General features: G+C 49.1%; 1 protein-coding gene across 15 annotated transcripts in view; it reads right to left on the bottom strand.

Annotated features, from left to right (window-relative positions):
- DCAF4 (DDB1 and CUL4 associated factor 4) overlaps positions 1-23029 on the bottom strand; it is a 36243-nt gene that overhangs the window by 5380 nt on the left and 7834 nt on the right. For 4 of the 15 annotated variants that reach the window (XM_019009988.3, XM_019009986.3, XM_055360816.2 and 1 more), the window contains exons 2-13: positions 18583-18682; positions 16754-16854; positions 16279-16436; positions 14836-14915; positions 13569-13671; positions 10643-10786; positions 9479-9528; positions 4800-4879; positions 2458-2559; positions 2237-2334; positions 1021-1194; positions 228-342 (exon numbers count right to left, since the gene is read on the bottom strand). In XM_019009988.3, coding sequence (XP_018865533.3) covers positions 228-342; positions 1021-1194; positions 2237-2334; positions 2458-2559; positions 4800-4879; positions 9479-9528; positions 10643-10786; positions 13569-13671; positions 14836-14915; positions 16279-16436; positions 16754-16854; positions 18583-18674 — 1297 coding nt within the window. In that variant the 5' untranslated portion in view covers positions 18675-18682. The remainder of the gene's footprint in view (positions 1-227; positions 343-1020; positions 1195-2236; positions 2335-2457; positions 2560-4799; positions 4880-9478; positions 9529-10642; positions 10787-13568; positions 13672-14835; positions 14916-16278; positions 16437-16753; positions 16855-18582; positions 18683-23029) is intronic. The other 11 variants (XM_019009987.4, XM_004055401.4, XM_055360815.2 and 8 more) reach the window with 3 other exon arrangements.

The following is a 23029-nucleotide window of genomic DNA, read 5'->3' as shown; positions in this document are numbered from 1 at the left end:
CCACTGACATGGGATGAGGCTGTCCACCTGGTGGACATTTACTTACACTCCTGATTACTAATATATCCAATTCTACTTCCCTCCTAGTCTCCACACCCAGCTGTCCACACTCCCCTTGATTCAGTTCTGTTTTGGGGTAACTTTTCCCTCTGCTGCTGAAGTTGCTGGGATCGCCCCTGAGAGACAGTATTTGATGGGGTGGAACTTTCCCTTCCTTCCTCAAGTACCTGCCACCAGGATTCCTTCTTCCTCATGCACATGCAGGGGCAGGTAGGCGTACTCATTCACGTGGCCTTCGTACTGCCTTACGTGCTTCGTGGTCCTCAGGTCCCACAGCTTGATCTGTGGAAAAAGCACCAGGGGCCATCAGGGAGGGGCCAGGAGGTACCATGGTGGTCCCCAAGTGCAAAGCCAGGAAGGCAAGGTGGTCTCCAGTGGCCTGTGCAGGTCATGTAGATCTCCATCTCGAATTCTTGAGCCTTGTTGTCCATCAAAAGCATGTAACCAGGCCGGGCGCGGTGGCTCATGCCTGTAATCCCAGCACTATGGGAGGCCAAGGAGGGCAGATCATGAGGTCAGGAGTTCGAGACCAGGCTGACCAACATGGTGAAACCCCATCTCTACTAAAAATACAAAAATTAGCCGGGCGCAGTAGCAGGCACCTGTAATCCCAGCTACTCAGGAGGCTGAGGCAGGAGAATCGCTTGAACCTGAGAGACAGAGGTTGCAGTGAGCCAAGATAGTACCACTGCACTCCAGCCCGGGCGACAGAGCAAGACTCCATCTCAAAAAAAAAAAAAAGGCACATAACCAGAGAATCCTTTTCACTTTTGTTTACGTCAGATTAGGCTCATATGGTCAACGAAGCAGTCCCCATGCAGGGCCTACAAATCACTTGGTCTTCAGCGAAACTCCCCTGCCTGGGGTCTTGGTGTGAGGACCTCTTCAGCAGAACCCTTTCACCTGGCAGGGCACTGGGCCACGAGACCCTGTGGCCTGAGAAAGTCCATGATCCCCTACCTTTCCAGCCATGTCTGAAGCCATCAGGTATTGCTCATCTTGGAGGATCTGCACAGAGGTCACTGCTGAATCATGAAACAGGCGGGTGGCCTTCCATCCCTTGCCTTGATTTCCACAACGCAGATCAATGGCAAAGATTTCCCCAGAGCGGCAGCCATTAAACAGCAGAGGAGCCTGTGGAAAGAGGGACTGCTTAGTGCCTGGCTATCATGACATCCCTCTGAGGCTGGGCAGGGCAGGTCCTCCTGATACAACCCCTCTTCCAGCCTCTGGGTCAGACGGTGTGATTAGACACGTGCTGGTCAGGGTTTGGGTCTCAATGGAGTTGGAAGGGAGGATGATTCCTTGTTAGTGGCTAGAAGAACCAGACCCCATGTGTCCTCCTCATGGGTAGCACGGAGGTCCCAGGAGCTGCCCCCCACCCCCCTGCACTGTCCCCTTTGGCCTTTCTCTCTGAAGTCCCAGAGATAGCACCCCATCTCCACCAAAAGCAGGTTAGTGGGTTCATTCACTTTTAAGGAAAGATGGCATTTTCTAGAGAAAAGTCTGTGAAATATAGTAATGACCACATTTTTTTTTTTTTTTTTTTTTTTGAGACAGAGTCTTGCTCTGTTGCCCAGGCTGGAGTGCAGTGGTGCGATCTTGGCTCACTGCAACCTCCGCCTCCCGGGTTCAGGCAATTCTCCTCAGTCTCTCGAGCAGCTGGGATTACAGGCGCCCAGCACTACGCCTGGCTAACTTTCGTATTTTTAGTAAAGAAGGGGTTTCACCATCTTGGCTAGGCTGGTCTTGAACTCCTGACCTTGTGATCCACCCATCTTGGCCTCCCAAAGTGTTGGGATTACAGCCATTAGCCACTGTACCTGGCCTGATTTTTTAAATATATAAAATATATAACCTGAGAGCTGTGAAGAATTGGTGTTTGGCTTATACATTTTAAAAATGGTTTGTCCTACTGGGTAAATCCAAGTACCCAAGAACTGCTCACAATACCTTTCCATGAGAGGTTGTCTAGAGCAACTCAGGCCAGCCTTTCTGGATCAACCAACTTTCACTCGGCTCAGACACCCTTACAAAGGAACCCACTGATCCTTTCTGATGCTCTTTCTCCCCTGTCAAAGAGGACTAGATGGTACACAGAGGAGTCCAATTTCAATGTGGCCAGATTTCTACATGGGGCAAACTTTTATATTCTGCCTGTCCCAATCCAACCAACCATGAGAGCAAACTGCTGGGCCAAGACATCACTGTTGGTCCCAAAGGACTGCCGGTGTCCCGTCACCACGTTGGTCAACAGGACCCGCCGAGACAAGCCTGGCAGAGACAGAGATGGGCTGGTAAGATTATGTCACATGTAGTCTGGGGAGAGGGACAACTACATGGGGTTTTAAGGCCTGTTAAGGCCTCTTCTCTGGGCACCTGGGGAGCCAGGCTCACCTGTACTGAAGCAGTTATTTGCTTGGATATTCAGGGACCAGGCACAGGACCAGGCACCAGGGATCCGGAAACTGCAGAGCATGCCAGGCCGGTCTATTCCTGCTAAGGGGATAGGAGAATGTAAAGTGTGGCTGCCTTCTAGGCAGGCCAGGGACCACTGGGTTCGGAAAATATCCAAATATGCCCATAGCTGCTCAGAGGGTCTACACCTTTGGTCCCATTCTGGGTTTTGTGGTTGCAAGAGAGACTCAGCTGGGATGCCTTGCTCACAAGTGGTTATTCCGAAAATGCATCTTTGTTAACATTCCCAGTAGTCGTGTTTATAGTACAAATAGTACTGATATCAGGGAGGTAGTATACTGTTGGAGGCAAGGTGGCTCCGATCCTCGATCACCTACCAGCTATGTGATCTCAGGCAAGTCTCACACACACATAAAAATAAATAAATAAATAAATATATATATATATATATATTTTTTTTTTTTAAGACAGGGTCTTGTTCTTTTGCCCAGTCTGGAGTGCGGTGGCGTGATCATGGCTCAATGCATCTTCAACCTCCCAGGCTCAAGGAATCCTCCCATCTCAGCCTCCCAAGTAGCTGGGATCACAGGTGTGAGCCACCACACATGGCTAATTATTTATTTTTTGTAGAGATTGGAGTCTTGCTATGTTGCTCAGGCTGGTCTTGAACTCCTGGGCTCAAACGATTATCCTGCCTTGGCCTCCCAAAGTGTTGAGATTACAGGCATGAGCCACTGTGCTTCGACAAGATATTTTTTAAAATAAACTTTTGCACTGATAGAATGTACAGATTGTAAGGATACAGTTCAGTGAGTTATCACAAACTAAATATAGCCATGTACCCACCACCCAGGTTAAGAAATAAAACAATCCAGGCCAGGCGTGGTGGCTCACACCTGTAATCCCAGCACTTTAGGAGGCCGAAGCGGGTGGATCACCTGAGGTCAGGAGTTCGAGACCAGCCTGACCAACATGGAGAATCCCGTCTCTACTAAAAATACAAAAATTAGCCGGGTGTGGTGGTACATGCTTGTAATCCCGGCTACTTGGGAGGCTGAGGCAGGAGAATCGCTTGAGCCCCAGAGGCGCAGGTTGCGGTGAACTGAGATTGTTGTCATTGCACTCCAGCCTGGGCAACAAGAGCGAAACTCCATCTCAAAAAAAAAAAAAAAAAAAAAAAGGCTGGGCATTGTGGCTCACGCCTGTAATCCCAGCACTTTGGGAGGCCGAGGTGGGCGGATCACGAGGTCAGGAGTTCGAGACCAGCCTAACCAACATGGTGAAATCCCGTCTCTACTAAAAATACAAAAATTAGCCAGGCGTGGTGGTGTGCGCCTGTGATCTCAGCTACTTGGGAGGCTGAGGCGGGAGCATTGCTTGAACCCGGGAGGCGGAGGTTGTGGTGAGCTGAGATCATGCCATTGCACTCCAGCCTGGGCAATAAGAGCAAAACTCCGTCTCAAAAAAAAAAAAAAAAAGAAAGAAAAAAAAAAAAAAAGACAAGACAAGACAAGACAAGACATAAAACAATCCAGTACCCCAGAGGCCTCCCTCACATCCCTTTCCCAATTACTACCTCCCCAAAGGGTACTGTGAGCCTGACCTCCAACACTAAAAATTACTTTTGTAAGACAAATTCTGAAACTGTCTGCCTCAGTTTCCTTATCTGTAAAATGGTGGTAAGACACACTCCTGCCTCATAAGCTTGCTGTGCAATGAAATACCAGGCACTGGGCTAAATGTGCGTGATCTCACCTAATTCTCCATGGATGTGGACTGAGAAGGCCCTCTCCACTTTAGAGAGGTTCAACATTCCATTCAAGTTGGCAAGGGGCAGAGCTGGGACTGGTGCCAGGTCTGCCTGAAGCCCACACTCTTAAGAGGCCTCTCACCCTGGTCTTATTGATCCTAATTTTCTGATAGACTGAAATGTAATATCCAGAATGCTGTCAGGAAGGAGGAGTCAAATTGCCTTAACGTAGGCAGACTGTTAAGTATCCCTGATAGCACCTGAGGTGCTTTGGACCTTCAGAGGTGTTTTCTGAATGATGTGCACAGGCATCCAACTCTGTTCTGAGCTCACGCTGGTTTACACGCGTGTTAAGTCTGCTCTGGCTGCTGAAATGACTGAAATGGCCCAAGATGGGTAAAAAGGGGCAGATGCTGTAAAAAAACACATGCTTCTGGTACTAACCCTGGGACAGGCTTAGGGAATCCTCCCACAGTGCCTCTGCAGCGGCCCCATACTTCTCTCTAAGCCACCCCCACACAGCTCTCGGGAGACAGAGGACAGATTTCTTTAAAGGAGGAGAACCCTGTACCTGGGTGACTATTGACGAACAGTGATGCTGGGAGCAGGGTGGCACAGCCTGGAGTCTCTGCGAGTCCCATGAGGCATAGCCTGGAAAAAGCTGTTAAGGACAGTTAGGCACAAGGCTCCCCTCTGGGAGGAGGCATGGACATTTACCCTTCAGAAAGTCATACTGCACACAACCTAGGCCAGAGTAACCCCCACCGTCCAGATTCAACATGCGTTTACACTGCCCACGTTTACCTTCAGATGTTTTTTTTTTTGTTTGTTTTTGAGACGGAGTTTCGCTCTTGTTGCCCAGGCTGGGGTGCAATGGCGCGATCTCGGCTTACCGCAACCTCTGCCTCCCAGGTTCGAGCGATTCTCCTGCCTCAGCTTCCTGAGTAGCTGGGATTACAGGCATGTGCCACCACGCCTGGGTAATTTTGTATTTTTAATAGAGACGGGGTTTCTCCAAGTTGGTCAGACTCGTCTCGAACACCCGACCTCACGTGATCCGCCCGCCTTGGCCTCCCAAAGTGCTGGGATTATAGGGGTGAGCCATCGTGACTGGCCAGCTTCAGATGTTTTTTAAAGGGAAAAACAAATCAGATATAGTTAAAAGCTGGGTGTGGTGGCTCCTGCCTATGTAATCCCAGCACTTTGGGAAGCTGAGGCAGGAGGATCACTTGAGTCCAGGAGTTCGAGACCAGCCTGGGAAACACAGCAAATCCTTGTCTCTACAAAAAATACAAAAACTAGCTGGGCATGGTGGTGTGTGCCTGTAGTACCAGCTCCTTGGGAGGCTGAGGTGGGAGGATCGCTTGAGCCTTGGAAGTCAAGGCTGCGGTGAGCTGTGATCATGTGACTGCACTCCAGCCTGGGTGACAGAGTAAGACCATGTCTCAAAAATAAAATACTATTAAAAAGCCCAAAAAGCCCTCTCTGATCCCTCCCTAGTCCAATTCTCCCTTCTCCTCTACCCAGAGAGAACTGCTCTTCTCAAATTGGTGTAAGTTCTTCTAAGCCATGCTGTATTTCCACTACATATATTTGTCAATAAATAATACAAAGCAGCTTTTGTTTTAAAAAAACATACAGAAATGACATCGCACAGAATATCTCACTACCAGCCCTTAAAATTTCTGCTTATCTGAATGGGTACCAGGTGATACCTCACTGTTATTTAAATTTGCATTTCCCTGACTACATGTGGATGTCTCTGTTCACATGAGCATAGTCATTGGAGTTCCCTCTCTGACCTGCCCCTTTATACCCTTGCCTACATGTGTGTCTTTTGACTGACGCGGTTCCTCTCCTTTTCCCCTCATAGCCAAACTTCGTTCCAGAGGAGCCTGTATTTATTCTCACTCCCTTGCCTTTCCTCCACTGAAATCCAGGCCTGACCCTCACCTTCCCAGAGAAATGTTCTCATCAGTCTTCAATGAGCTCCTGGTTTCTAAATCTGATGGAAACGTTCCAGTTCTGCCCTATGGCCATGTAGCCCAATTTCTACTACACACTCCTTGGCCTCAACCCACCACTCTCTGGGAGGTCTATCCTGGCCTTCTCCTATCACAAGATGCCCGGGCTAGAACCTGCACCTGCCTCTTGGTGCCCTTCCCTCCACTCCTGCTACCTCGTTTCACGCCCTCACCACCGCCCTTAGTCTTGCAGCAGCTTCTGTCTGAGGACTTGCTCTCGTCCATCTATCCCCCAACACTGCCACCAAAGGAATCATTTTCAAAAATGACTCCACAATCACAACCCCCTGGGACCTCCCACAGCCCTGAGCGAGCATTCAGTCTTGAAAGGCCCTGCTCCCTAGCCAGAGACATCATGAATATCAAACTGCTGCCAAACATACCCAGCTTTCTCCCAACTCCTCCTGTTAGGGGTCCCTGGCCTCTTCCTGCCCTCATGGGTCTCCCTCCAGGAAGGTGGCTGCAATCACTCCTGCATGCAGCTTTCCTCCTACACTGAAGACTTGTGGAGCTGCCTGTCTCTATCTCCTTGCAACTGCATATACTCGATAGGTGTTGTCTGAATGACCACACATATTCCTCACTGGAAAATGTAAATATCTGAAAAGCAATCATATAACTTTTAAAAATCTTTTTAAACATTTTATTTTTATATACATTTTTTGAGATGGAGTCTTGCTCTTTCGCTCAGGCTGGAGTGCAGTGGTGCAATCTTGGCTCACTGCAACCTCTGTCTCCCGGGTTTTCAAGCAATTCTCCTGCCTCAACTTCCCGAACAGCTGGGATTACGGGTGCGTGCCACCACACCTGGCTAATTTTTGTATTTTTAGTAGAGATGGGGTTTCACCATGTTGGCCAGGCTGGTCTTGAACTCCTGACCTCAAGTGATCCGCCTGCCTCAGCCTCCCAAAGTGCTGGGATTATGGGAATGAGCCACTGTGCCCAGTCACTTTTCTCTTTTTTAAGAGACAGGGTCTCTCTCTTTCACCCAGGCTGGAGTGCAGTAGTGTGATCACAGCTCACTGCAGCTTTGAACTCTGGGGCTCAAATGATCCTCCTGCCTCAGCTTCCTGAGTACCTGGAACTACAGGCATGCACCATGATGCTCAGCTAATAGAATTTTATTATTTTTTTTGTAGAGAGGTCTTTCTATATTGCCCAGGCTGGTCTCAAACTCCTGGCCTCAAGCAATCCCCCAACTTTGGCCTCCCAAAATGCTGAGATTACTAGTGGGAGCCACCATGCCTGGCCAGGTGACATTCTTGACTATCTGAGTATGTGATGTGTATGTGACATACCGCTCTGGGTGGTAAGCTCCAAATTAAGTATCTCCAGGATATACCATGTGCTGAAACTGTAAATGAGAACACCACCACCAAATAAACTTATTTTGCTTCTGGGTTTGGAAGGCAAGGAAGTAAAGAAAGTGGGATGTGCATGTTAGTTACTGTTGCTGAATCTCAGCTTATTTATACTCAAACTTTGAGTACTTACGGAGCCAGGCTAAGATTTAATCCTTTGACAGGCCACAGGTTAACTAAGGGCCCAATAAGTGTAGAAAGAATTCCATCTAACTTCCCACTACTCTTGCAGGAAAAATGCAGAGTGCAGGTCTGAACAAAGTACCATTTTTCTAAAGGGAAAAAGTTACCTGAACTTCTGAAGCAGCACAAAAAATCTTCAGCACAAAGCCCGAAGACTACCAGAAATGGCCACCAGAGGGCGAGCCACTGATGAAGCTACAACAGACCATCCATCCCTTTAAGTCCAATTACATGGATTTTTTTTTCCTCTCCTTAGCCCACAGAAATGAGAATACCATGCTGTTTTAAGACTGGAAATGTGAGTGAGGTTCTTGTTTTTGCTTTCTGCAGAGCTTGGCCTCTTTAGCCCTCTGGTTAGATCATCATAGTAACATGTGGTCAGTCCCATTAGCCTACAGAACCCCATCAAATGAAAGCCACATAAAATTTGCAATTTAGAGAACACACATAGTTTGATGCCTTATATAAATTTATAATCAGGTCGCTAATGTATTTAGGCTCTACGACCCTTTGAAATGTAAGCTGGGTGTGGTGGTGCATACCTACAGTCCCAGTGACTTGGGAGGCTAAGGCAGGAGGATCACTTGAGCCCAGGAGTTCTAGGCTGGAGTGAGCTATGATTGTACCACTACACTCCAGCCTGGGTGACAGGGCAAGACCCCTTTCTCTGAAAAAAATTAAAATCCGAAAAAACTCCTTTGAAATACAGTGCTGTGAAACAAATAAAATTTACAAAAAAGATTCTGATTCAGTTATCATTTGTCGAGGACCAATGATGTGCCAGAAACTGCTAGGTGCCTTCACGGGAGTTAACTAATGTTAAGCTCACCACAACTCAGGAAGTAGGTGTGAAGTACACTGAGTAGTCACATTGTTTCCAGAACACATTTAATAAGAGAATGAACCAAGGACAAGAGTCATTAACATGTGGTTTTGGGTGAGTCAAGTCTTGTGCCATATCAACAGCCCCCAAGGGTCCCAGAGGCCAGGGACCACGACACTGTACTACCGTGCTCTCAGCAAAGTGGCTCTGCTTGCTCTCCGGGAAGGCAGAGACTAGTGTGATGAATGCTCTAAAAAGCTGTTGCCAGCAGGGACCTGAGGCCCAGAGCCCACAGACCCATGTCCACTGCCAGAGGAACCCCCTCTCTGACCCTGCCCTCAGCTTCCCCTAGGAGGACCCTGCTCTCCTGACCACTGTTTTCCTCCCTGGCCTCAGGAGGAGCTGGGCTTCCTCCCCAAGGCTGTGCTGCTCCTTTCCGCCTTGTTCCTCTGCTACCACACCAGCCCTCCGGCAGGAATACTGGGTCTGTGTAGTGAACCCAGAGCCTCCCGTCACACGCCACAGTGGCAGAGTGAGCCGGCCTTGGAGTCAGACTGCCTGAGTTCCCATTCGGTCTCCACCACATGCATGTGAAGGCCCAGACAGTGTCTGCCACACAGTGACATCAATGTCACCTTGAGAAACAGCCATGATGGGACCTCAGCTGCTTCTCTGTGCTCCACGGGCATCCTTGTGTTCTATCCAGGTACGCTGCTTTTTTTCCTAAAGCGTGAGATATAAGTGCACAAGGGTCCAGTCCTCTGGTCACTAAGATGCCATGTCATGAAGCCCACAGATACCCAGGTCCAACGTCAGGGTGTGGCCTGCCCACCAAACCTCTTCCTCTGCCAAAGGATACAGAATGTGGGAATCCAAGTGATTCAGCGAGGCCCAGCACACTGAATTCACCTGGTGAGGAAGCACACAGCGAGATGGAAAGTTATTCTACAGTAATATGCTTTCCTGTGGAATAACGTGTGGGGACACAGACGTGTGACTTCTCTCTTCACGTCCTGCTCCTCTTCAGATGGGCTGGAACAAGCATTCTGAGGGTGGGGCTTGAGCAGGACAGGAAGTAACCTCAAGCCTGAGTCCTTCAACAGACCCACAGGGAGACATCGGGTCTATCTGGCATACCCTCTGGGCAGGGCTGAATTTTCTACAATGGCAGGAGATAAGCCGAACTCTGAAGGTGTATCTCACTTCACCCAGAAGCCATTTTCAACCTGTATCCATCTTGCGGCTTATGCCTCAACTGGATAGCAAGTCACAGCTTCTCATGGATGCCGCCATCACCCCACTGCAACTGAAAGGTTGCTCCCTAGACAGCAAGCTCCTCTTATTTGTTTAAGCCTCAGTGCTGGCTGCGGCCTGGCTGGATGACGCATCACTCTGACACACAGGGCAGGACCCCTCCCATGCAGGCCACAGTCACTGTCGCCCATTTCCAAGGAACTCTGTGCCCTGGTGTGGACCCTTTCAGATCAACTCCTGGACCCCTGGAGGGACGGTCCTGAGGACCAGTTAAAGAAGCGCTGCTTCAACCTACCCCAACCATCTCATTTCACTTTCTTTTCCAAGACAAGAAACTCCTGGAGTCCTTTTCTTCCCCTATGGGTTCTCAGCAACCATAAATCCATTTTTTTGAGACAGGGTCTCGCTCTGTTACCCAGGTTGGAGTGCAGTGGCACGATCATGGCTCACTACTGCAGCCTTGATCTCCTGGGCTCAGGTGATCTTCCCACCTCACCTCCCCCCGAGCCCCCAAGCAGCTGGGACTACAGGTGCGCGCCACCACACTCAAATAATTTTTTTTTTTTTTTTGTAGAGACGAGGTTTCACCATGCATGTTATGCTGCCCAGGTTGGTCTGAAACTCCTAGGCTCAAGTAAAAATCAAGTCTTATGGAAAAATGAGGTAAGTATGCTCTGCCCTCTTCCCCAGTTGCTCTCCTCTACCCTGAATTTGGCCAACTACCCCCAGGGTCAAGTGTGCAGAGAGGCTACAGGGATGGGCAACGTACCTTCCGGTTGGTGAAGTAGAGGTTTTCGTGCATGAACACCTTGAGCGTAGGGGTCTTCAGACTTTGCAGGTTGATGATGCCATACTTGGAGCCTCCGACTTTAACATCGTTCACTGTGAAGAGCCGGTCACTGTTGGTATCTGCCTGGAGAAGGGAAGGGGGCAGTGGGTGACCTCCCAGGCTGCGCCTGGTGGACTGCCTAAGAGGGACCTGCCCGTCTCTCCTGGCCCCCATGCTCTGTGCATTTTCACTAGGTGAGAGTTCCTCTCCATGAGCGAGAGTGGAGATGACCTCACTTTCCCCAACTTAGTGCAGCCATGTCTGGGCAAAGCCAGCACGTGTCTGATCTAACAATTCAAGAGGAAGGATGAGAATGGCAGTGAGGGGACATGGCCAGAGAGTCTGAGGTCTGCATGAGGACCTCACCCAGAAGTGGGTTTGGGAGAGTCCTAGCATCCACCCAGAGGAATGTGTCACGTGCCATCACGAAGGCTGTGGTGCAATAGGAAAAATGCTAGTTCCTATTACATAAGCACTATTTTTTTTTTTTTTTACCACCATGAAAAAAAAAATTGCATTGAATAAAACGTGCAATAGAAAAAGACTGCATTCAAATGTAGGCTATTTTTTTTTAAGAGGTGGGGTCTCACTGTTGTCACCCAGGCTGGAGTGCAGTAGCATGATCATGGCTTATGATAACCCTGAACTCCTGGGCTCAAGTGATCTTCTCTCCTCAGCCTCCTGAGCAGCTATGACTACAGGCATGAACCACTGTGCCTGGCTACTTTCATATTTTTTTGTAGAGATACGGTCTCGCTATGTTGTCCAGGCTGGTCTTGAATTTCTGGCCTCAAGTGATCCTTCTGCCTCAGCCACCCAAAGTGCTGGGATTACAGGTGTGAGGCACCATGCCTCGCTCAGGATGTGGGCTAATTTTTTTGAGAGGGAGTCTTACTCTGTCACCCAGGCTGAAGTACAGTGGCACCATCTCAGCTTGCTGAAACCTCCGACTCCCAGGTTCAAGCTATTCTCCCACCTCAGCCTCCTGAGTAGCTGGGACTACAGGTGCGCACCACCACACCCAGCTAATTTTTGTATTTTTAGTAGAGATGTGGTTTCACAATGTTGGTCAGGCTGGTCTCGAATTCCTGACCTCAAGTGATCCTCCCATCTCAGCCTCCCAAAGTGCTGGGATTACAGGTGTAAGCCACCGCGCCTGGCCCTATTTTTTTCTCTTGAGACAGAGTCTTGATTGGTTGCCCAGGCTGGAGTGTGGTGGCACAATCATGGCTCACTGCAGCTTTGATTTCCCGGGATCAAGTGATCCTCCCACCACAGCCTTCGGAGTAGCTGGGACTATATGCACACACCACCATGCCCAGCTAATTTATATTTTTTTGTAGAGACGGGGTTTACCCATGTTGCCTAGGCTGGTCTCAAACTTTTGGGCTCAAGTGAACCACCTGCCGAGGCCTCCCAAAATGCTGGGGTTACAGGCATGAACCACTGTGCCAGATGTGGGCTATTTTAAGCTTTTCTCATTTTAAAACATGATGTGATTAATTGCTATTTCAAAGCAAAAACTCCACATATTTATGTGTTTTGTATATATTAATAAATACAGACCCACACACGGGTTTGGACGTTGGTTTTGGTGAAACTGTACCAATGTTGTAAGTTTACTCAGGAAGAAGTTATGTTCCCAGAAGAATCATTGAGACTAGACTCAGATCTGAAAAACTGCTCTCCAGGTGCCAAGCCACTTTCTGGCCCTGCGGTCACACCGGCCAGCCAGAGTCACGGTAACTTTGGGTGATGGAGACGACCTACCACACGTAAAGCCTGGGTCAGAAGAGAGGAAGCATGAGGGTCGAGATGTCCAGGCTTGTGAACAGTGGCCTGTGCATCACCAGACCCCACACACCAATGACCCCCACTGTCCCCACCCACTTTACCCCAGGGAAGGGGCTGCTGAGGGGAACCAACCACAAGAGACGATTCTACTCATTCAGTCAAACCATACCCCCAAGCACACATGGAGAGAAAAGCCACATGGGAGAATGTGGGCCCGGTCCCCAACACCCCTTACATGGAAGGGTCCTGCTGTGGCGGTCTCCTGGGGCAGGAGGATGCAGTGTCAACCTCCAGGGTCAATCTCTAGCATCGGCCTCCAGTCCCACCAGCAAATGACCGAGTCCAGATGCTCCTGCCTCTGTATCCTCCTCTCACTCTCCCTGGCTTTCCCTCAGCCTCCAGGAAGGATAGGGCTTGCCGGGCAGGCCTGCCCTTACGTGGTCCATCGAGAGGTCAGGGACCTTTGTTTGCAGTGGACCCTCTAGCTCTCTGCCAACATTTCGCTGGCCCCTGGGTTTAAGCGGCTGACCTTGGCTTCCAGCTTGGGTCCAACCCAAACCAGAGAAGGCCTTTCACCCCCTGCAAATGATGTGATGGAGGTGTGCTGATGGGAGGTGCCACTGAAGCCAGGGGCAGCAAGCAAGGAGTCCTACCCTCTAGTGACCAAAGGCACACTGGGCTGCAGGTTTAGCCACCAAGTCCTGCCCCAGTTCAGGAAGAAGCAGATGTCCCCAGGTCCACTGTGAGCCTTTTTAATTGCATATACAACACAGCCAAGGAGAAGTTATTGTGTAAAGTTCATTAATCAAGGTGTGGCTGGGTCCAGACTCTGACGTCAAACGACGGAGCTGAAGTGGGGGGTGATGATGGTCGCCCCACAGCCTGCCTGCCAGCTCAGCGTCTCCCAGCGGGTAGCCAGCAGGCAGGTTAAAATCGTTCAACCAAGAAGATGCCACCTACTTTCATTGCAGTTGGCTTCTCCAGAGCCAGGTTTGATGACTGGCAACGCTAAGCCACAAAGTGTCCAGAGAGCGGCAGCCACACCCTAGGCAGGTGTCCCCCTCCCACTCACCAGTATGAGGTTAAATCGGTCGCTTGCCAAGGCGGAGGGATCCATGCTTCGAATCTGGACCTTTTTCCTCTCCATGCAGCTGAGACGCAGCTCGTGGGCTAAACTGCAGAAACAGAGGGTGGGGGCATGGATGCTGAAGCTGACATCCATGAAGAAGATTCGGGGGTCTCCGGCCTTCCCTGCCCCCCTGACGCCCATCTCTCCTCGTCAGCCTGCTCCACAGTACTCAGCAATGGAGCTGAGCAAGATCCCAGATTATCCGAATTTGAGTTTCCCCACAGAACGCTCAGGAAGATGAAAATGAAGTGGGTGGCCCATTTGCAGAGTCAAAGAGTGGGAGTTAGAGGGAGTTGTGTCTGCATCATTCAGTACAGCTCCTTCCCCTGAGATGACGAAAGTGCGGGAGATGAAACAATGGTCTGGAGGGCACTCCGCTGCTGGGAAGAGCCCCAGGATACGGCTGCCGGGAAGAGCCCCAGGATACGGCCGCCTCTTGTTTCGCAGGGTGAGGAACAGATCTAACTAGATTTTTAACTTTCTGTCTCAGAAGGAGGAAAACAGGAGGGGCCTGCCCTGCCTGATACCTACGGTGTTTCTGGCCTTCCCTGAAGGGGCCCTGCTCCAAGGTCCGAGGACTGTGCCCCAGGAAGCTGCCTCAAATGCAGGTTCTTCACTTGCGCATGTACAGTGGGGGCAGGAGACGCAGCGCTGGGCGCCCAGGTGTTGGAGTCAGACAGTTCCCCACTTCTAGCTTTACCTTGAGCAAATCACTCCACTCTGAGCCTCAGTCTCTTCTTCAGGAAATGGGGGAAAGTATCGGCCTATTTCACAGGGTTTTAGTTAGAATTTTATCAGCCATCATAAGTACTTTGATAAGGTTTAGTACACACACATCCACTTAATGCCCCATTTTTGGTGACAACTCATTAGAAGGGAAAGAAGGATGCAGAAATGTCATGGGAATGAAGTTGTAGGAGCTTCTACTAGAATGACTTATGAGTAACAGAGAATAGACATCTCTGCCTACGTCCCCATCCTCTCTCCCTATCCTCCTGCAAGAGTCCCCCACCTTCGCTCTAGAGAGAACAGCTTTCTCAGGGTGGGTTTAAGCAGCAGAAGGCAGGGTGTGAACTGGAGCCCCTCAACTGTGCAGGTGCTTCACGGGGTAGCCACATGGTCTATCCAGACTGGATTCTTATACCATGAAAAATAAGAAACAGGAAAAGAACATTCATGAAGAAAACATAACAAAGAGGCATTGTCTTACTGGCAGTAATTGGTGACGTTGAGAAAACCCAGCTGGCTTTTTCGTAGCATGGAAGATGCATTAAATCCCATCCTGGCAATCTATATTTATTACAAAAAAGAGAACAATTCAATGAAGATTTATTTGTTAGGGGATAATGGAGAATGTTTTTAGTTCCATAGGACGTAATGAAGGAAATAGGCACTAAATTGGCAGAAATTATATGCATAAAAATCTGACGGTGTCCTTTCCAAGTCTCCCTTCCTCGGCAAGAGGAAAGGCCCAGCAGAAGAAAGTGTGAGTGGGAAAGTCTGCTCGTCAACTCTGCCCACGCTCCCCATCCACATACACCCAGGGGGACGAAGCCACCAGGTGCGTGAGTGCAGCAATGGGACTGCAAACAGGTCTGCACCACTCTCCATTCCACCCGTGGTGACCCAGGGCTGGAACTTTACATTCCATTGCCTACCTTGACAACAAAATATATTAGCGTCTAGACCTGTTGGTCTGTATTGCAAACAGACAAGATGGCCTGTGTTCCAAACCATGCATCCTGGTCTTCTATTTAAAATAGACAGCTGGGATGGGCATGGTGGCTCACACCTCTAATCCCCCACTTTGGGAGGCCAAGGTGGGCGGATTACTTGAGGCCAGGAGTTCGAGACCAGCCTGGCCAACATGGTGAAACTCCATCTCTATAAAAAAAATACAAAAATTAGCTGGGCATGGTAGCAGGTTCCTGTAATCCCAGCTACTTGGGAGGCTGAGGCAGGAGGATCACTTGAACCTGGGAGGCAGAGGTTGCAGTGAGCCGAGATGGCGCCACTGCACTCCAGCCTGGGCAACAGAGTGGGACCCTGTCTCAAAAAAAACCCCAAAAAACAGTTACTAAAATTATATCACACTGCCTCACAATATTCCTTCAGGAATGACAAAATGTTAGAACTGCTGAAGAAGGCTGGGTGCAGTGGCTCACGCCTGTAATCCCAGCACTTTGGGAGGCTGAGGCAGGCAGATCACTTGAAGTCAGGAGTTCAAGACCAACCTGGCCAACATGGTGAAACCCTGTCTCTACTAAAGATAAAAAAATTAGCTGGGCATGGTGGCACGTGCCTGTAGTCCCAGCTACTCAGGAGGCTGAGGCAGGAGAATTGCTTGAACCTGGGAGGTGGAGGTTGCACTGAGCTGAGATCATGCCACTGTACTCCAGCCTGGGCAATAGAGTGAGACTCCGCCTCAAAAAAAAAAAAAAACTTATCGAACAAGAAAACGGGGATGGAAGAAGGGGGCTCTTGGCTGTTCTTATTCTTGTCTTCTTCCTGTCAGGGAAAAGCTAGGGCCACACCCCCTGAAGTGCCTCTGCTAAGTGTCGCAGGGGCATCTAATTGGCACCCTTTTCAACAGTGGATGGACAGGTGCTGGCAGGAGCGGAGAGGACAGGGGGCGAAGGGGTGAGGAGCCCACCTTTTTCCGTCTGTCTTCTTCCTGGAGCAGCCGCAGTCTCTTGCTCTCCATCTCCTTCTGCCGGATGCTCTCTTTCGTCAGGGGGTTGCAGTTGTTATGTCCAGGGAGCAAGCGGAAGTAGCGTTTCTTTTCAGGGTCAAAGTAAAACCCAGGTAGCTCTTTAGACAAAAAAATTAAATGCACCAATTTCAACCACTGTGAACTGACCACCTGAGTTGGGCGCCCAGTGGCCTGTCCCCCCACCTCGTGGCTGCCTGTCTTTTCTGAGGGCGGGGATGAGCTGCCTTGTCAGGCAACATCCTGGACTGTGCTCAGTCCTGGGGGAGGCGGTTTGCCTCATGACCACCATTCCTGACGCACCCAGCTCCTTCCCTGAGTGTTTCAATTTGCTCCTGGAATTCCTTCCAAGCCAGGAACGGGTCTCAGCCTTCCCTGTGCACAGGGGCCAGGATTCCCACCCCACAAGTGGCCTTACCTGGCACAGAGGAGGTCCCAGCTGTGCCAGACGAGGTTGACGGAGACTCGTCATCACCGTGGCCGGAATCGTGAGTGGGCTGTGCTGCCCGGGAGTCAGACCTGTTGACACACAGCTGTGTTAACTTGCAGCCCAGGGCTTGAGTTCCAGCCATTCTGACGGGGGCGGGGGGTCCATTCGGGCAGTTCTGCAGCCTTCACCTCTGATCTCTGACCTTTCTGATTACTTGAGAAGCACTGATCCCCTCTTGCAAATACAACAAAATAGGGCAAGGTTTTGGTTTTTCATTCTTTTTTCTTTCTTTAAAAGAGGACAGATGTCACAGTGATTCCCTCTTCTTCTCACTCGCACATTTTGTGAGGTCTTGTGGAATTTTCCAGATTAAAAGGAAAAATAGAAATCTCTGCCAATAAGAATTTTACCAGCTGGGCTCATTTGTCAGCACAACAGCAGTTACAAGGCTAGGTGAATTTCATTCTTTATTGGATTCAGTAGCACAAAGAGTTTAAATTTTACTTGACTACACAATCTTACAGACAGAGAAACTGGGATTTGGGGGACAGAGGTGATTAGTTCAGTAACACTGGGATAGAGCTGCGGCTAAAACACTTGATTTGTAAATCCACAAGTAGCTTCTGAGGGAATTATAGGCTGAAGGATGTAGTAAAGGTGTGTGCCACCACACCCAGATAATTTTTATATTTTTAGTAGAGACGGAGTTTCGCCGTGTTGGCCAGACTGGTCTCAAACTCCTGACCTCAAGTGATCCGGCTGCCTTGGTCTCCCAAAGTGCTGGGATTACAGGCATCAGCCACCACGCCCGGCCCAGCCAACTTTATTTTTAAAATACGTTTAATGTAGCCTTGGCCTGGGTGGTGGTTCAAGTCTGTAATCCTAGCACTTTGGGAGGCTGAGGCAGAAGGATCACTTGAGCTCAGGAGTTTGAGACCAGCCTGAGCAACAGAGTGAGACCTCATCTCTTAAATAAATAAATAAATGTAATGTAGCCTGGTGTACAGGGTTTTAAAGTCTACACTAGCATACAGTAATGTCCTAAGCCTTTGTGTTCACTCATCATTCACTCACTGACTTCCAGTCTCGCAAGCTCTGTTCACAGGAGTGTCATACATAGGTATACCATTTTTAAAAAAATCTTATATACCCTATTTTTACTGTATCTTTTCTATGTTGAGATACACAAATACCACTGTGTACTGACTGCCTCTAGCATTCAGTACAGTCACATGCTGTACAGGTTTGCAGCCTCGGAGCAATTGGCTACACCATATAGCTTAGGTGTGTGTGGCTGGCTGTACCATGTAGGTTTGCGTTACGTATGTGCTATGATGTTTGCATGACACGATTGCCTAACAACATATTCCTCAGAATGCATTCCCCCTTGTTAAGCGAAGCATGAGTGTATATCCTTGTCCGAGACTTAGGCTGAATTAATAAAATTTGGTTTCCACAAAGGTATTTGCATAAAAAGTCTACAAAATGGAGAAACGGTTTTCCAGTTGTTTCAGATAACGTCTACCTCTAGCTTTATGGCGAATGCTCTGGCCAGAGGTCGTGGTCACTTAGGAAAGAACAGAGAGTGGTCCTCTCTCCTCACTACTCAGTGCGGTGGGCTGACCCACCACAGTGACATGCCCCGGGAGCACGTTAGGAAGGCAGGCTCTCCTCAAGACCCCTCAGACCTACGGAATCAGAACCTGCATTGGGACGAGTCCCCAGGTGATCTCCACACCTGTGAGTGTGTGACATGCCATGTGTACAATGCCAGAAGCACACTGGGCAAAAGTGGCTCCCCAGAGCGGCACACTTGCCTGTCTTCAGAATCATGGAGTCTGAACCAAGGGTTCTGCTGGTGGCTTCTTCTCCCATGTCTTCTTCTACTCTGCCAGCGACTTTTATTCATTTCTGTTCCTAAAAGAGAAAAACAAAAAAATCCATACATCTCTGTGTGTGGGCATGGGCTTTTCTGTTTGCTTCTTGGCAGCTGCTTCATGCTCAGCACCAGCAAAAGGCTGGCCCACCCTGGGTTATCATCAGATTTGCCACAGCAAGCCTCATCCAGGAAGGGCTGCCTCCAGCACTCCCCCAACATCCTTCCCACTTCCTTCCTGTCACCCCTAGTCGACCACATAGTTTCCTACCCCACAGAAATGTTGCCAGGTCGGCCAGGCGTGGTGGCTCATGCCTGTAATCCCAGCACTTTGGGAGGCCGAGGCAGGTGGATCACGAGGTCAGGAGTTCAAGACCAGCCTGACCAACATGGTGAAACCCCATCTCTACTAAAAATACAAAAATTAGCCGGGAGTGGTAACGTGCACCTGTAATCCCAGCTACTCAGGAGGCTGAGGCAGGAGAATCGCTTGAACCCGGGAGGTGGAGTTTACAGTGAGCTGAGATTGTGCTCACTGTAAACTGCACTCTAGCCTGGGCGACAGAGCGAGACACCGTCTCAAAAAAAAAAAAAAAAAAAAGAAAAAAGAAAAATTGCCAGGCATGAAACCCCTAACTTAACTCCCTTCTGCTCCACAAATACCTGCCTTTACTAATTGTCTTCTTCCTTGTCTTGGACAACAGGTATCACTGCTCCTTTTCAAGGGAGACCCATCCCACCTGGCTGTTGATTTCATTCCTTCCCAGGAACTGCAGACATCTGTTCCCCCATATGTTAATGTCTCCTTCTCCTTATCTCAGCTTTTAAAAACATGCCCAGGTTTTTCATTTGTAAGTGTTCCATTTCTAATAAAAAAAAATGGGCATATTCTGAAAGAATGGTCTACATCTACGAATTCAATGTCTTTATCTCCCAATATTCCTCAACCCACTGCAGTCGAGCTTCCTCTCTCCTCGCCTTTCTACTCAAATGCTCTTGCTATTGATTACCTACTTGCCAAAGTGAGTGGTCTCTTTTTAGCCCTTATTCCTGCAACATGTGGCACCAGGAGGCTACGTTCTTCCTTTGGCTTCTGTAATATCTTTCTCTTGGTTTTCTTCTTGCTAAATGAATCCTTTGCTCATTTCTCCTGGGTCACACACCCTGTATGTGCTTTCCATTGTTCTGTCCTAGATCCTTTTCTTTTCAGACTTAACACCACCTCATCTACCAATGCAGATGCAGCTCCAACCCTAATATCGCTACTGAGCACCAAGTTCCTATGCTGCTTCGTGTCTATCTCCACAGACCCAACAGGTTCAAAAGTGAGTTCATGATTTCTCTCTAACCCCCGATCTGCTCTTTTGCCTGTCTATACCTCTCTTCTCTGAAAGTAATATCCCTGCCCCTGCAGCCCAAATGTGTGTGTATTTTTTTTTTTTGAGGTGGAGTCTCGCTCTGTTGCCCAGGCTGGAGTGCAGTGGCGCCATCTCAGCTCACTGCAACCTCTGCCTCTTGGGTTCAAGCGATTCTCCTGCCTCAGCCTCCTGAGTAGCTGGGACTACAGGCACCTGCCACCACACCCAGCTAATTTTTGTATTTTTAGTAGAGATGGGGTTTCACCATGTTGGCCAGGCTGCTCAAGAACTCCTGGCTTCAAGTGATCTACCTGCCTCGTCCTCCCAAAGTGCTGGGATTACAGGCGTGGGCCATCAAGCCCGGCCCCAAAACTTTTATCTTATTCATTGTCCTAAACAATGGCTCCTGAACACCATGTGTGGGTTTCCCTATGGATCAGTTATCTTATACCCCAGCTAAAGAATACAGTTGTATTTATTAATAGTTAAGTTACAAGCTGAAAGGCACTGCGCACAGGAAGGGAAGCACGTGTGGCCAGTGTTAAGACTGGTAGGAAAATGGCTGTGTGCAGTAGCTCATGCCTGTAATCCCAGCACTTTTGGGAGGCTGAAGTGGGAGGATCGCTTGAGCCCAGAGTTTGAGACCAGCCTGGGCAATAGAGTGAGACCCAATCTCAAAAAGAGAAAAAGACTGATAGGAAAAATAAGCTCTACTGACATAAAGATTATTATTATTACCAACTCTATAAAAAGGTCAAAATTTCTTTAGAGTGCATATTCTGTATATGAAATGATTCTAATTTGTTTAATTATGTAACAGTGCATGAATACAGCAAAGAACACACGAACTGGTGAGTCAAAGACTTCAGATCACCCACAGGAGGCAGGACTGTGTCCCACTCACACCATTATCCTCAATAGGAGGCTCCACAATCAGCAGGACGCAGCCGATGATAAAATCACTGGCGAATGCCAATTTCGGCCAGGGAGAGCATGTGTTCACCCCTAACTCATACAGGCACTGCAATCTGGTAAGGGAGCCTGCCAACCTCAAGTAATATAGTTAGCAAGGTCAAGCAAAAATCATTTTAAAGGCCGGATGTGGTGGCTCACGCCTGTAATCCCAACACTTTGGGAGGCTGATGCAGGTGGATCACCTGAGGTCAGGAGTTTGAGATCAGCCTGGCCAATGTGGTGAAACCCTGTCTCTACTAAAAGTACAACAGTTCACTGGGTGTGGTGGCTGGTGCCTGTAATCCCAGTTACTTGGGAGGCTGAGGCAGGAGAATCGTTTGAACCCAGGAGGCGGAGGTTGCAGTGAGCTGAGATTGCACCATCGCACTCTAGCCTGGGCAAAAGGGTGAAACTCCGTCTCAAAAAAAAAAAAAAAAATCATTTAAAAAGTCACATACTAATAGAAGCCTTCCAAATACAGAAAGAGTTTAAAGGCTAGGACGAAGACAGTACCTTTCTAGTACTTTTAAGAAGCCTGTTCAGGGGTGGGGAGTGTGTCTTCTCTAAACACAAACACAGTTCATTCTCTATGGCCGCTTTATAGTCCATGTTTGCACTCATCACTCTGCATGACTCTTTGTTCATACTCCCATCTCATACTGGACGTGAGGTGAATTCTATAAGGCAAACATCCGACTTTGTTCTTTTTTCTATTCCTAGCATCCATGACCTAGTTGGTGCTTAGTAAATTTTTGCTGAACTGAAGCAAAGCAAAACAAAACCTGTGGCTACTTTAAGTCCCAGGTAGCTTCTTTCTGCTCTGGGTTATTTCCACTTACTACTCCACACACATTTACAAAGCGCCCACTCCATGTGAGGCACTGGGGAGTGGGCAGAGATAATAAGCTGTGCTACCTGGCTTGGAGGCACCGATTGTTTAATATGGGAGACAGATGCACAGACCAACCCCTGCAGCACAGGATAAGGATGAAGACCCAGGTCTCTCCAGGTGTGGTGGGAGAGAAGGGAGTGACTGCTCCACATGCCTGGGCTGGAGGTGGGGGAGGGAGATAAGTGCAGTCTGAAGAATGAAAATGTCAGGCAAGCCCGGCGTGGTGGCTCACGCCTGTAATCCCAGCACTTTGGCAGACCGAGGTGGGCAGATCACCTGAGGTCAGGAGTTTGAGACCAGCCTGACCAACATGGTGAAACCGAACTCTACTAAAAATACAAAAATTAGGCTGGGTGTGGTGGCTCACGCCTGTAATCCCAGCACTTTGGGAGGACGAGACGGGTGGATCACCTGAGATCGGGAGTTTGAGACTAGCCTGACCAACATGGTGAAACCCCGTCTCTACTAAAAATACAAAAATTAGCCAGGCATGGTGGTGGGCACCCACAATCCCCACTACTTGGGAGGCTCAGGCAGGAGAATCGCCTGAACCCGGGAGGTGGAGGTTGCCGTGAGCCGAGATAGTGCCATTGCACTCCAGCCTTGAGCAACAGAGCGAGACTCCGTCTCAAAAAAAAAAAAAAAAAGGAAAATGCCACGTAAGGCAGTGGGGGCGGGGGGCCTGCAGGCCGTTTGGTATGGCCAGAGCCTGAAGTTCAAGAAATGGAGGGGATGAGCCTGCAGAGGCAGACAGGGCATGATCATGAGGACTCTGGGTGTGCGAGGAGTGACATGCTTAGAGCTGCTAAGAAAGGGCACCTGAAAGGCAGCGGCATGGGGTGACAAGTAAGAACTGCAGTGGCAAGCCAGGTGAGATGAACTCGCTTACACATTATGGACATGGTACTTGGGATAGCAGAGCCTGGATTTAGATTTAGGCAGCAAATTTCATGGGAGAGGTGGAGAGAGGAGTTGAGAAAGGTTAAGTGAATAACTGGTAGAGTCATGAGCAGGGAGACTAAGAATAAAGGAAGAACACTTTGGGGAGAGGAGAGTAAGTCTGATTTTGAACAAATCAATCTCAAGATGCAGGCAATGGGAAATACGGGTCTGAGAATACAGAGAGAAATTGAGCCTAAAGAGACAGATTTGAAAGTAAACAGGATATGGTGACATGGACTGGG

The sequence above is a fragment of the Gorilla gorilla genome, chromosome 15, assembly GCF_029281585.2.
Source record: "Gorilla gorilla gorilla isolate KB3781 chromosome 15, NHGRI_mGorGor1-v2.1_pri, whole genome shotgun sequence".
Classification (NCBI taxonomy): domain Eukaryota; kingdom Metazoa; phylum Chordata; class Mammalia; order Primates; family Hominidae; genus Gorilla; species Gorilla gorilla.
The sequence above is the reverse complement of the archived record's forward strand: the minus strand, read 5'-3'. Positions and strand labels throughout refer to the sequence as shown.